Source organism: Toxorhynchites rutilus, chromosome 1 (assembly GCF_029784135.1).
Source record: "Toxorhynchites rutilus septentrionalis strain SRP chromosome 1, ASM2978413v1, whole genome shotgun sequence".
Classification (NCBI taxonomy): Eukaryota; Metazoa; Arthropoda; class Insecta; order Diptera; family Culicidae; genus Toxorhynchites; species Toxorhynchites rutilus.
This window is the reverse complement of record NC_073744.1, coordinates 76,303,017-76,318,137: the sequence shown is the minus strand read 5'-3', so window position 1 is coordinate 76,318,137 and position 15,121 is coordinate 76,303,017. Positions and strand designations below refer to the sequence as shown.

The 15,121-nt window shown below is 38.0% G+C and overlaps 1 protein-coding gene and 2 long non-coding RNA genes across 3 annotated transcripts in view; 1 reads left to right on the top strand and 2 right to left on the bottom strand.

Annotated features, from left to right (window-relative positions):
- Positions 1–727: 727 nt before the first annotated feature.
- Positions 728–1,566, bottom strand: LOC129763139 (uncharacterized). The gene is made up of 4 exons (XR_008740802.1): positions 1,324–1,566; positions 1,181–1,263; positions 1,032–1,123; positions 728–974 (listed from the first exon to the last, which is right to left on the bottom strand). It is a non-coding gene; the product is annotated as an uncharacterized LOC129763139 (long non-coding RNA).
- Positions 1,567–3,076: 1,510 nt separating this feature from the next.
- The window catches only part of LOC129761713 (heart- and neural crest derivatives-expressed protein 2), a 31,398-nt gene continuing 19,353 nt past the window's right edge, over positions 3,077–15,121 (top strand). Inside the window, exon 1 of the mRNA XM_055759452.1 lies at positions 3,077–3,462. Coding sequence (XP_055615427.1) covers positions 3,330–3,462 — 133 coding nt within the window. The 5' untranslated portion in view covers positions 3,077–3,329. The remainder of the gene's footprint in view (positions 3,463–15,121) is intronic.
- Positions 13,873–14,841, bottom strand: LOC129761714 (uncharacterized). The gene is made up of 3 exons (XR_008740458.1): positions 14,781–14,841; positions 14,656–14,734; positions 13,873–14,588 (listed from the first exon to the last, which is right to left on the bottom strand). It is a non-coding gene; the product is annotated as an uncharacterized LOC129761714 (long non-coding RNA).

The following is a 15,121-nucleotide window of genomic DNA, read 5'->3' as shown; positions in this document are numbered from 1 at the left end:
TTCGTCGCTCGGTCGACGTGGTGTCGATAACTACTCGAAAATAATTTAGAGCGGGAGGGTTTTTCAAATGTCTACTACTGCTGTCTACTGTTCATATCACGCAGAAATGAAATACGAGTTTTTCTAAAGACAAAACAAATGAAACATTCTTGATTTTTTCCCAAATATATAAAAATAATTTAATATTTATTTTGTATTTTCTTCGGATAAACCGAACATAAAATAAGTATATGGAAAACAAATTTCTTAAGCATTGCATTGGTTATTGTAAAATTGATAAGAAATCAATATCGGTAAAACTCACTAGTACCATATTCGAAATCATGTGGAAGCAATAACTATTGCAGTACACAGCATAATAAACATTTAAACTTGCAAAACGACCACCAGGAAACTAAACCATACAATAAATCTTCCCAAGTATTAAACGACACGAAACCACTTGTGCTTGTAATTTGAACAACTTCACTCGAAGCAAGTCTATGGTGACATTGTTGACAAGTTTACTGCACCCGATTTTCGGCGAACTGGCGCCAGCAAAGGATTCTATTTTTTTCCTTTGTATTTGACATCTAATTACGTGCCAACACTGTGCCAATCTGGCACGACGTCGACCTATTGCAACACTGCTCGACCGGTACCGTTACATTGTATACAAAGGTGAAACATAAGAAAACAAAGTAAATAAACATTGAACCATTTTATTTTTAATTTTTATTGTACATATTTATACTGATACTATCACTATGCAATATGACTATACTATGATATACATAACTATACTACAGAATCAACGACTATACAATAAAATGTTATAGCATTAGTAAATTTCCTCTCAGCTCATGTTTGTATTGGTTCGAGAATTTACAGTATACTGATAAAACATTTCGAGCCATCATAATTCTATTCCAAGTGATTCCATCCAGTCCAATACTCGTGTAATGCTTTTCTGATTTAGACGAGGTAAATTCACACTGAAATATAAATGTATTCACAAATTGGTTCTAAAAAATTTTGTAAATAAATATTACATGTAATGCATTTGCTGAATTGGTGACACCGGCAACTGACGAAGCAGTTCAAATGTGAAAGTTAGGAAGTGGCAGAAACAATGCGGTATATTCTGAAATAAAATACACGTTAGTCCATCCTTTCATTGAATATATTTGATTGCTGTTACCATTGTTTTATGATTGTTGCCGATTCAACCTATTTTTTGTTTTCACATATGAAGAATATGTGTAACTGTTGCTTAGAGACAATCTGTTTTGGAAAAAAACATGCTATCAATGCAATCATTAGCATATTCTTAAATATACATACCTGATTAAAGACGCGCAACTCAAAGCCACCTTATTTGAATTATATAGTTTCCTTTAATTCTTTATCCTGAATGTATCCATAGTTCCGTACAAGACGCTCGAGGTGTAAAGCAGCACATTTTCACAGCGACATAGCCGGAATAGCAGTATCGTTACGGCAATCATTGGCAGCATTACATGAAAAATATCAAGTCTCCTTATTCCTTTTATTTCGTAGACACCAAATCACGAGTGGATAACCAAATGTTGCTTAGAATTCAGCTAAAATTCAAAAAGGCGTTAAAGACAGAATACTCTTGTTTATTGTGAAAATTACTTGCTTTTAATAATTTCCCGCCCGCTCCGCTCTCATTTGTTTATTCAAATGACAGTCCAGCGTGAAAGAGAAAAAGCAAACGCCAGTGATGCCGTTTCACTCAGTTAGAGTTATCTTCCAGTAATTATGGCTGAAACTTTAGGTAGTGCTATCTGCGGGGGACAAGGCGGGGTTGGATTCCATCACTTTTGTAGCACTTTTCGTCGCTCGGTCGACGTGGTGTCGATAACTACTCGAAAATAATTTAGAGCGGGAGGGTTTTTCAAATGTCTACTACTGCTGTCTACTGTTCATATCACGCAGAAATGAAATACGAGTTTTTCTAAAGACAAAACAAATGAAACATTCTTGATTTTTTCCCAAATATATAAAAATAATTTAATATTTATTTTGTATTTTCTTCGGATAAACCGAACATAAAATAAGTATATGGAAAACAAATTTCTTAAGCATTGCATTGGTTATTGTAAAATTGATAAGAAATCAATATCGGTAAAACTCACTAGTACCATATTCGAAATCATGTGGAAGCAATAACTATTGCAGTACACAGCATAATAAACATTTAAACTTGCAAAACGACCACCAGGAAACTAAACCATACAATAAATCTTCCCAAGTATTAAACGACACGAAACCACTTGTGCTTGTAATTTGAACAACTTCACTCGAAGCAAGTCTATGGTGACATTGTTGACAAGTTTACTGCACCCGATTTTCGGCGAACTGGCGCCAGCAAAGGATTCTATTTTCTTTTGTATGATTTTCGTACCGAGAGGACACGAAAAGGAATAAAACAATTGAGCGTCGGTGATGCAACGAGTTCGAATCAATGGTCGCACATGTTGTTTATATTTTACAAAGGCCAAATAGTAAACATTGGATTAAAACTCTCCAATGAAGAGCATGTTATATTTGTTGGCGTCATGTTCACATCTCTGGAATATCAAACCAAAAGCTACAAGAATCACAACGTCCATTCTGTTTTCGCTTTCGTTCTAAATATAGATATTTGCACAGAATGCAGCCAAATTATTCAACATGCACATACATTACGCAGCCAAATTCTATAAATAGATTATGGGAGGCGTGGTTTGCTCGGCCAATGAGAAGTTAAGGGACCATCATTTACATGTGCGGGATCATGCAAGAAGAAATGTATCAATCATCAACCATTACAATAATTGCAATGAAAATGATAGCTACTGGCAACTAATGTCCATAAATTGTGGGATACCAAGTTTTTGTATTAGTTTATGGATGATTGTGGGCTAGATATTCTCCTCAACCTTCAGATGAGAACAAGCGGGAAGGAAGGATAATGTGAAAGAAAACCGCATAACCCACCAGCAACAGACCAACCAATGGGAAAGCTGGAATTATGAAAAAGTCAACAAGCGTAAGATTTGGTGGTGGAAAATTAGTCTGTTTCGAGAACTCGGTCGATTAAGTTGGAATTTCGAGGCTTGACAATATCGCGCAAGGTTTTCTATGGGAATAAGTGCATAGTTATTCGAAAAGTGTTTATTATCCAAAGTGTTTGATAACTGCTTCTTCAATGGAGAGTAGTTTATTCGTGAAGGCTACAAATTGAGTTGAAGAGCATTAAGATTTGGTCGTGAAAGAAAAAGTGGAGAAAGATCTGGTGAAATACAAAATTTGAAAAATCGAAAATTATTCAAATTTGATCAATGTATACCAAAATGTCAAGTTTTGAATCCTCGGATGGTGAAATTTGTCAGCCAGTTTGTGACTCAGAATCCTATTATGAAACATCGACCCATTATTACACACAGTTGTATCCGGCGGATTCACAGAATACAGGTATTGAAGATTCGCATTCGTGTTTTCTGACAATTGTGTGTTTGAAAGAGCTGTAAAGCTGGGAAGTTTCCTACCTGCAGATCTATTGTGGTACGACTCGTCTGTGAGTCCAATAGAAATCAACTACAAACATTCAGATCCTTCAGATTGTTAACTCCTAATATATAAATACTCATCGATTTGCTTGATCATGTCAACGGTTTGATTCCATTAGTGTGGAATCGTTTTTGACTCGCCATCAGTCACATGTTTCCGAGCTATCCCACGGAGGAACAACTAAATTCAACAAATTTTCATAGACCTTCAGAGAGATGGTAGGGATTTAGAGACAGCTTTTTTAACATTTCTACGACCTGATTTTTGTTTATATAACTAGCTTTATAAGCTAAGACAATTCTCAAAATAAGCTATAACACGCATTTAAATCGCTATTAAGTCGGTATTAAATGTGTATTGCAACTGGTGGAAAGTACATTGAATGAATAAAATCAAAATAACTTTTTTAATCACAACCAGTTCCGAAGGTTATAGACATACTGTGTATGTGAATTCTCTATCACAGGAATGAAATGCTGTTCAAATTGCGGAGAAAATAGACATTTACACCCAACTAATACAATATCAGAATTGCACAAATTAACGTGTAATCCAAAGTTTCTGTCATGTGCGACAAAACTACTATTAGCCTCATAATCTGAGGTGTTATGATTAACAATGTTTTGTTTTTTTTTTAAACTTTATGTATTAATGGTTGAACATGCAAAAATTCGGGCACGAAAATCTTGTTGGGGTATAACATACGTTTTTTCCCATAGTTCAATGTAACAGGTATACATTAGTAGATATTATGATTATCTTCAAGCAATGGACTATGGTAAGAGGGGAGACTGAAACCAAGGTCTTACACGTTTCAGTCTCCCGTTTTACCATAGTCCATTGCTCGAATAGCGTAACAAAACCACGCTATTTTAGAACGTCGACGGAAAACTCTGTTTAAATTCGTTGAAAATGTAACAAGTTGAAAAGTTTTCCACTGTAAACATACTATTTAGGATCTACTGTGTTAGATCATGTAGTTATTTCAATAAATAAATGGTGTATTCGATGAAATTCAATTTTTTTTCTTGAAACTTTATATGAAAAACAGGTTTTTTACTGCACTAGAAATAATGTTTTGATTTTTGCATAACCAAAGGCTCAATAAAGTAAACTTACAAGGCAGTGTTTTTGGGGTTAACAGGCCGTGGCAACTATATTGCCATCAATATTTACACATTTTTTTATGTGATGATGATGATGATGATGGATTAAAGAGACTTTAAACTCTGGGAGTTCATTCGTCTCTACGTTTTTTTATGTAGGAAGGAAGGTATTGAATTAGAGAGACTTTAAACTCTGAGAGTTCATTCGTCTCTTTTTTTATGTAAAAATCAAACCAATATTTCTAGTGCAGCGATACCGATTATTTTAGCGATTTACAAATTAAAAACTGTTTTTTTACATTGAGTTTGAAAGAAAAAAATAAAATTTTAATTTTTCATCAAATACACCCTTTATTACATTGAAATAACTGCATGATCTTACACAGTAGATCCTAAATAGTACGTCTACAGAAAAAAACTTTTCAACATTATCAACGAATTTAAGCAGAATTTTCTGCCGACGCTCTAAAATTGTGGTTTTGTTACATAAAAATGACTCCCAAATTAATATCGTATATTTTTAGCAGCTCAAAAAAATTGGAGCATTGCCAGATACCTTTAGAAGGTTTTGGATAAGTAAAATATTGAAATAATATTCCAAGTGCAGCGAAAAGAATATTTCTTGTTGGTGGCAATATAGTTGCCAGTACCTGTAAAGGGTAATCCTTATTCGTATTGTTCTAACCGTGTTTGTCCTGATTACATCAATTTCTTTCTTCATTCTGATCTGAGCAAGAAATCCATGGAATCCTCGAATACTATCTAACGGGTGGAACGATCAAAATTTTATCGAAGAAGTATGCATTTAACCCTTTCACTACGGCAGTGTGCTCCATCGGAGTGTTACCGCTGAACAAAGCACTGCGCCGAAAAGCTGTGTGATCGATGTGCAGTATCACCCTGATGTAGTTCATAGGCGACGCACGTAGCGGATTGTTTAATTGGATGAATTTTTTTTATTTGAAAATCGTGTTTTTTCTATGATTGGACTACTATTCAATATTATACAATGGAAAGATATTCATTTAGACCTACGCTTTGCCAAATCTGAACATCCGTGCTTTCCGCCCAACATTCGTCGCTAATTTTGTACAGCGGCCTCGTCGACTTTCACAGTTTTTGCGTCTTCCAGTTCCGCTTGAAGATGGCCTAATATCTCTCTATTGGGTGTTGGGAGGTTTGTAATCCTCGGGTACCTTTGGATACCTCGGCGGCTAAGGACCACTACGGTTCCTTATCCTCGTTAGATGGGGACTTTGTTCCCATTACATTGCCTCAGAATAGATTGCATTATGGAAAAAACAGGAAGTGGGTTATATCTATGGTATAACCGCAAGGGTGACGTAGGACTATCGTTGATTTAGAGATCATTTGTTTGAAGTTGAATCTAAATCCATCCTGAATGAATGAATAAATAAATATTTGGGTGACTTCAAAAACGAGAGTGTTACTTTGAAGACTCAAGGTTTTATGCATCCAATATTGGATACAAAAAACCTTGTTCTGAAGAATAATCTTCAGAAGCTTTCCTGTTAACTGCACTTGATTGACAAATCACAAAACCAAATGTATGTGGTCGCAGTATTATATGGATAGAAAACATTAAAATAAACTCGCTTGAATGTAATTTCCAATTCTAAGGGGAACTGGCAGATTATTTTTCAGCAACGATCATTTCTTTCCAGGTTTCCTCTCGATAACCAGCAAACGAAAAGAGTTGCGCGCGTGTATGTGTGTGTGTGTGGCGGCTGCTTCTATGTCTTCCCGAGGAACCGTATTTCGATGCTGATACTCTCTTGGTCACTTTCTCTTCTCCTTCTGATCGATCGGCTTTTCTGCGCTCCCTCACAGTTAAAACAAACTGATTGCATTTCAGGTCAGGTCAAGCCAGGTAATGAATACCTCGATCCCTCGCCGTTCAGCTCGTTCAGTAACGATGTTGTCTTGTCGATGTCCTCAGGCGTCATGCACAAATTACGTAACGCAAAAATCCGGATTTTGAACCTCCCCCCCCCTTTCGTAACGCAATTTCCTATCTCTAATAAACAGCTAATTACACTTGATTGAAAAATTACGAAATCAAATGTATTTGGTCGCTGTGTTCGCCATATAATTAGAAAACATTAAAATAAACTCTTTCGCATGGATGTATTCTTCAATTCCCAGGGAACTGGCAGATTATTTTTCAGCAACGATTAGATCTTTCCGGAATTTTCTCGATGCTGTATGGCATCCAAACGAAAATTCTCGTTTCAGTTTGGCCTGCAAAAAACTTTTCTGAACTCTAATCCATCAAATTTGGAGCCCTGAAAAGGGCCGTTGATTATATGCTAAGCTAATATAGCACCCTCTCCTTGGATTCGACGGGCCAGCTGAATGTCCTTGGGCATGATGTGACGCGTTTTACGTGGATAGCACACAAATTTGTATCTTCGAATAAGCCTCCTGCAGCGTCATAACCGCGGAACTTTGGAAGCGCAAGTCGGTTTTGAAGTCCTGAGCAATTCCACGATCCAAAAGCTGCAAAGGTAGCTTGCGGATCAGCAATTCGGTCGACTTCCGATAGCGATGAATTTCACGCAAAGTTCCCGGTCGATAGCGATGTGGCTTCTTCACCTATCCTGCGGCTGGTGCGCTTATCCGAGCTGCTTTCGTGTGACTTACCACTGAAAGACTAACTAGCTATCTGCTTGGTCCCAAACAAACGAGTCGTCACGGTGCGAGAGTAGAGTAAGAAATGAACGAAAGCAAAGGAAGCGTCATTTTATAACCTGTTTTCGAAGCTATCATTAAGTTATTGAAACAATTTTCCGACTCAATAAATAGCAATCATATAACTCTTGGACATTTTATCTTTTGTATGAAATGATTATCACTGTTCCGTTGATCCAAAGCAGAATGAATCACGCTTGAAGAAGGAATGGATTTTATCTTGGAATTTACTCAGCAAAAATAATGCCCTTTCCCAACACTTAAAAACGACAAACGGTAAACAGTTTCATCAAAGTGATTTCTTCGATATGGGGATATATTCACTACATCATGTCATGTATTTCATATTCTTCATAATGAAATCCATATCCATGGCACCTATCGGTATTGAATTATCATCGACACCACGATTTTCGCTAAATGCTCCTTTCAGTTCGGCCTGTAAAAAACTTTTCTGAACTCTAATCCATCAAATTTGGAGCCCTGAAAAGGGCTGTTGATTATATGCTAAGCTAATATAGCACGCTATCCTCGGATACGATGGGCAAGCTGGATGTCCTTGGGCATGATGTGACGCGTTTTGCATGGATAGCACACAAATTGGTATCTTCGAATAAGCCTCCTGCAGCGTCATAACCGCGGAACTTTGGAAGCGCAAGTCGGTTTTGAAGTCCTGAGCAATTCCACGAACCAAATGCTGCAAAGGTAGCTTGCGGATCAGCAATTCGGTCGACTTCTGATAGCAACGAATTTCATGCGAAGTTCCCGGTCGATAGCGATGTGGCTTCTTCACGCTTCCTGCGGCTGGTGCGCTTATCCGAGCTGCTTTCGTGGTGCCTTACCGCCGAAGGACTAACGAGCTGTCTGCTTAGTCCCGATGAAACAAGTCCTCACGGTGCGAAAGTAGAGTAAGAAATGAACGAAAGCAAGGGAAGTGTCATTTTATAAAACATAAATGAATCGAATGTAATGTAATGTAATGTAATGTAAACCCAACCCTCTTTATTATATAAGCTTACTGTATACTCACGAATATAATAAGGGTGGGATTTAGATTCTATACTTTTATGGTTTATAAAATGACGCTTCCTTTGCTTTCGTTCATTTCTTACTCTACTCTCGCACCGTGACGACTCGTTTGTTTGGGACCAAGCAGATAGCTAGTTAGTCTTTCAGTGGTAAGGCACACGAAAGCAGCTCGGATAAGCGCACCAGCCGCAGGATAGGTGAAGAAGCCACATCGCTATCGACCGGGAACTTTGCGTGAAATTCATCGCTATCAGAAGTCGACCGAATTGCTGATCCGCAAGCTACCTTTGCAGCATTTGGTTCGTGGAATTGCTCAGGACTTCAAAACCGACTTGCGCTTCCAAAGTTCCGCGGTTATGACGCTGCAGGAGGCTTATTCGAAGATACCAATTTGTGTGCTATCCATGCAAAACGCGTCACATCATGCCCAAGGACATCCAGCTTGCCCATCGTATCCGAGGAGAGCGTGCTATATTAGCTTAGCATATAATCAACGGCCCTTTTCAGGGCTCCAAATTTGATGGATTAGAGTACAGAAAAGTTTTTTACAGGCCGAACTGAAAGGAGCATTTAGCGAAAATCGTGGTTTCGATAATAATTCGTTACCGATAGGTGCCATGGATATGGATTTCTTATTGAAGAATATGAAATACATGACATGATGTAGTGAATATATCCGAAGAAATCACTTTGGTGAAACTGCATTATAAAATTATTTGTGTACGAATGCCGCAATCGATAGTCGACTCTAATTTGCGCTGGGTAATTTCCTCGGAGGACTCGATTCCTCCTTTGAACATTAATAATCTCTTTCTGGCAAAACGATGTGGTATGAATCACATTATTTGAATGATAGAATGAAGAAGTTTTCTGCCACTTTCCTTCAACCTCCAAACGTATCTTTCTGCCGTTTGTCGTTTTCGCGTTCGCTAATCCTTTCTCACAACACCCATTTCTCGTTTGAGAAATTGTTGAGTAAACATTGTTTGCCAGTGCGCGTAGAGCGGGAATTCCTAAAGATTCATTGCACCTCTAATAAATTACCAAAAGACGTGGTCTTACGTTGATCACACTTGATTGAAAAAATCCAAAACGAAATGTATTTGGTCGCAGCATTATATGAGTAGAAAGCAAATAATCGCTCGAAAATGGCTTGATTTTCGCGATGTGAAACATTTTCCGTTTTTCATGTTATGCATCCAATATTGGATACGAAAATTTCCACTGATGGGGAAAAAAAATATTCAGAAGCTTTCCTGTTAATTGCGATTGATTGAAAAATAACAAAACCAAATGTATTTGGTTGCAGTGTTATATGGATAGAAAACATTAAAATAAACTCTTTCGCATGAATGTATTTTTCAATTCCCAGGGGAACAGATTATTTTTCAGCAACGATGATAGCAACGAGAATTCCGCGCGTGTATGTGTGTGTGTGGCGGCTGCTCCGATGTTTCAAGCGGAACCGTGGCATCACTCTCCTCCTGATGGATTCCCTTTTGGCCTTAGGTGCACAAACAGGCTCTTGGTGACACCGTTCATCAGCGTTTTCATGATAAACGAAATTAGCTCCACAACAACAGCGACAACATGCTCCAATCGCTGTTCAATCATAACTGAGTGGGTTTACGAGCGGCGTTCGCTTATATACCGATTGGTGATTTCAATAGCCTGTTTTGAAAGCAATTTTAAGACTATTGAAACAAGTTTTTGGATGAAAAAGTAACAAGTATATGACGCGTAGACATTTTATCTTTCAAATGAAGTATTTATCATACCATTTCGTTCAGTTGTTTAAGAGCTATTAACGCTCAAAATCTCGGTCTCCAGCGTAACGCTTTCGTTCTCGAAACTTTGGTTTTACACCCCGGTATAGAAATGAGAGACGTAGTCCTACGTCAAAAATTATAATGAAAATTGCGCTCCGGTGGTGTTCATACTTAAATACTCCAAATCTCAAATACGCATTTCTGTATCACTAAAAATGTCAAAACACTACATACAGCAAGACAACAATAACCCGGACGCGGGTTAGGGCATGCTTGAAGTCTATGGAAGTAGGGCGTGCTGCAATCGATGAATGGCCAGATCGTCTCCACCTATGCTGGAAGGCAAATGGAGGTCATTTGGAGTAACATGTTATGTAATTTGTAGCTGTTGAGCAACTGGATAAAACATTGCAAGAAATTTTATAGAAAGATGATTTGGTTGGTTGATTTTGTGGCCAATACTCCGTGTATCAGAATTTATGACTATACTAGGTATAAACATTCCCCTTTATTCCGCGCGGCGAATGAGGTGAGATTGCTCAAGTCACTGCATCCCCGTAGGCGAATGGCGTGACTATAGTTTGTTACTAGGTGAGATTTGAAGGCGTGTCCGCATATGTTATCTGCTCGGGTATCAAAAAGAAGTTGAAAAGTAAGGTAGCTTCCACAATGGAGCGAGAAACTTTGCTAAACTATGATCACTGGAACTGACAGTAACAAAATAAGGAAGTAGGGGAAAGTAGGTAAAGACGGACACCCTAAGGTGTAATCTCAATTTTTACACATATATAGCTTTCATGATCGCAGTTGTTGTACAAATTGAAACTTCAGGTCCTTTTCTATCATAATTACCGTTGATACTAGTAAATTTATTCCAACATTGATGTATTCTGGGTAATTGAAAGAAATGCATCGAAATACTATTTCTTCACATGGTCGAGAAAGACGGTCATCTGGAATGGGTAAGACGGACACTAAGGTGGGAAAGATGGACACTTACGGAAAAGTTGTAGTTTTTGTACGTATTTTAGTGATTTCAGTATTGGGGAGTGTTCTTGAATTACGCTACGATTCGAAAGGCTACTCATGTTGTTCGTGGACAGTTTCATCCTTGGAAGGGAACGACAGAAGAGGTCAAATACATACACTCCATGCAAAAATTTCTGGATTTTTGCGGGCCATTATCCTCGCAAAGGAAGGAACAGGATCTGAAATAGCCAACAACCTGTCCACGCATATTTTAAATGACCTCCTAGGAAGACGATAATTCATTTGTAAAGTTTAATACACTTGAAAATATTTCAAAACGAAAGTTTATTTATAAAGCATTAAAAACAATTCATCGATGGTTTAAGTTCATTTGAGTATTTAAATTAATTCAATTTTCAGTGGGAATAAAAAAACAAGAAAAAAAGAAGAATCAAGAGCAGTTCTGACAAATAGTTTAGCATTCAGCGTGGAACCATGAAAGGCATTGTAAGCATATTGTCCAACCTGTCCCGAAATCTGAATCAGAAAACTGGCTTCCGCATTTCTCGCATAGATTATCAGATGAGGTGTCCCCTTTGCCCTTATTTTGCTTAGGCTTCTTCGAAGAGCGTTGTTTTTGTTCTTTTTTGATGGATTTAATGTCTTTCGATGCTTTCGTCTTCTTCAAAGTGTCAGCGTTTTGAGCAGACGTTATGTCAGCTGCCTTTTCTGCTTGGCGTTTTCTCTTCGTGACTCTCGGGGTGACCATTTTCGGTAACGGAAGTATGATCGACGGAGATATTTCAAACACTGGGTTATTGGCCGTTGAGATGCTGTCCGGTTCTGCGAAATCAGCCATGATGTCTTCGGGAAGCACTTGAACTTCTTTATCCTCACAGGAAATGCGATTTACGGTCGATTGACTAGGCGCACCTTCAAGATACAATCGAAACGTCTCTTCTTCAAGAAGAATCTCAGGATCGGGTTGATCAGTCACCGTGGCCGGGGCAAAGTCATCATCGGAAAAAATATTGCGATCAAATGGCCAAATTCCTGTTTTTTCGAACCCATTCTCAGCAATTTCCGTAGTAGACGCCTTGATGAATGCAGGAATCATGAGCTCGGCAACGTCATATTGGCTGACGACTTTACCTGGATTCTGTTGTAGGAAATGCTCTAGTACGTCTTGAAAGGTGCCATAAAGGATACATCAAGCGGTTGAAGTTTGTTGCTAGTGTGAGGTGGTAAAACTAGAACCTTAACAAAGTTAGCTCTAGCTTTCTCGGTAAAAGCTAGGTTCTTCGTGTGCGACGAGTGGCCATCAATTATGAGCAAGACAGGACTGTCTTCAGAAGGTTTTACATGCTCCAAAAAGTGATCGAACCACTCATTGAATATTTCGACTGTCATGTAACCCGATGCATTACAGGCAACAGGTTTATTATTACAGGTTTATTGAAGCCTCTGGCTCGGGCGGCAGAGGTAGCTTCAGGTTTACGGAACGACAATTTGGGATTTCGTTTCAGAAAATTGCTTAGCCAAGCTGTTCCAGCCATCTTGGTAGACTTGTTGAACGGGTGTGGCAATCCATTTTGACGTAGGATTACGTCTTTCGGGAACATATTGGGGTACAAATTGAAAATAGAAAATCGAGCGCACCGTGAAAATTGTCCAATTTCAAATGCTTATTGCTCAGTCATTTAATGATGGATTAATGAGATTTTTGCGTCAATCAATTTCGGCACTCCATAACAATTTTTTACATTGAATAAAATAGTATATGTCATGAAACTAACTATCGAACAATTGAAAAATCTCAACCCTTATCTTAACGGAAATACCTACTTCTGATTGGTCGAAATCTACGACACATGCGGCGAGTCCCTAACAGAGACATCAAAACCAAGCTGCCTGGGGGAAATCGGAATTGCAAACGCATGAAAGTAGGGGGAGCTTTTGATCCCATCGAAATGTGTTCCCTTACAGAGACATTAAAACCAAGCTGCCTGGGGGAAATCGATATTGCAGATACATGAAAGTAGGGGGAACTTTTTTCCCACTGACATGTATTCCCTAACAGAGATTTCAAGTCCAAGGTGTCTGAGGGTAATCAGCATGTAAATACCCTCGTGGCCGATAGTTTAACTAACGACGGGCACAAATGGATAGTGCTCATTGTAACTAGTGTGGGCATCGCTGATTGCATACGTGCTGGCGAATAAGTTGGGAGCGATGAACGAGTGTTTTTTTTTTGTTATTTTCGTTCCAATAAGAATATTTCGATGGGTTGATTGATGAATGATGTTTCAATGAACTGAATAGAACTTATGCTTGATAGAATTAAATAAAATTTGAATTTGTAATTTTTATGTTGGTTGCTTCGCGAAATTTCATATCAATGACCGATCATGTATTGTAAAATTTTTAGCACAACTGTAAGAGTAAAATTGTATATGGTAACTATTGTGTTAAAATGACTTGAAATATGAAACGATTTTTTTTTCTCCCAAGGAAAGTTCATGCGACGAGCAAAATTGGAAAAATGAAGGAATATTCGAAAAAGTGATTTCACATATGCTCTACATATCGTATTGGGTGCTGTTAGCCTAATTGAAATTTGCATTGAGGCAAGTAGCATCGTGTTCCGTTGGGTTTAAAGCGAAAAGGAAATGGGTTGTATAAACACTCAGAAAATTAAAAAAAAAAATAAATGAAATTACCTTTTCCATTTCAAATATATTTTCTCTATACTAAAGTAACTCTTCATTTCTGGTGAGAAAACTTGTGTTCGATAATGATAATTATCTTATATTACATTGATGAGCTTTTTTTTCTTAATTCCATCTATACATAACATAGGAGCCATCTCGTCCAGGACCACAGAGGGCGGCTTTAGTACGTGATACGCACCATCTAATGACTAATCACCATCTTTTTAGCATTATCACTCGGTTATGGACACTGGTGGAGTGAACAAACAATACCTAACAACCAGATAAAACGGACCCAAATCATTATCGAAGAGTTTAACAATGTAATTCTTCAAACATATCAAAAATCAGCATGCAGCAGATAGCCTAACGGAATCCTACGTCAACTATGCGGTCGTGTCTTGGACACAACCCTCCTGTGACTTTTTTTCGGCCAGATCAAAAGCAAGCTTTCGAACATTAGTCATCGTTATTCCATAGAACCTCTTTTCCAAATCCAACAGATGTTGTACCAGCTCCTCTTCTTGTTCAGGATTGAATAAGGAATCAAGAGGTCCTAGCCGAGTTGATACAGTTGGACTTGTGAGGTGGCGAATCAGTGTGGATCTTGGAATTGCGTAACTTCTTGCTGTTGTCTTCACCGGCGATCCACTTTTTACAGCCTTAATGGCTTGTTCCAACTGCTGAGCGGTCCATGACTGCCGGTTACTCTTGCGCTTGTAATTTGTAGGCCTCTTTATAGTAAAACCAAAAAGTTTTGTTAAATACCCTAGGAAAATACTAGTGTCCGTCTTTCCTTACCTTAATGTGTCCGTCTTGCCCGAACTGGCAGCTTTTGTTCTGAATGACCGTAGCTCTTCCTATAAGCGTTGAAAAACCTCTGATTTATCACAGGATAGTAAATGATGAACTAAATAAACACTTACCCGTTGGAGGAACACAAAAAATCACGAACTTTTCGCTATTTTCTACGGAGTAAAAATTACATCGAATGGTGCACCCGCGAAGATAATTTTTGTTTTGTTTACAAGCTTCTTGACAGTTCACTCGCTGGAAATCAACAGTGTGTCTCGAAAGTATTGATACACTTTATTGAAAGTATTTGCATAACTAAAATATTTCAAAAAATTTTTGTTAATGAAATATTAAAAGTGTCCATCTTACCAGCAGTGTCCGTCTTTACCTACTTTACCCTATAATAAAAACGTTGTGTTTTCGGATGTTTTACGATATGTGACTGACTTTTTAGACGAATATCTGACTATTT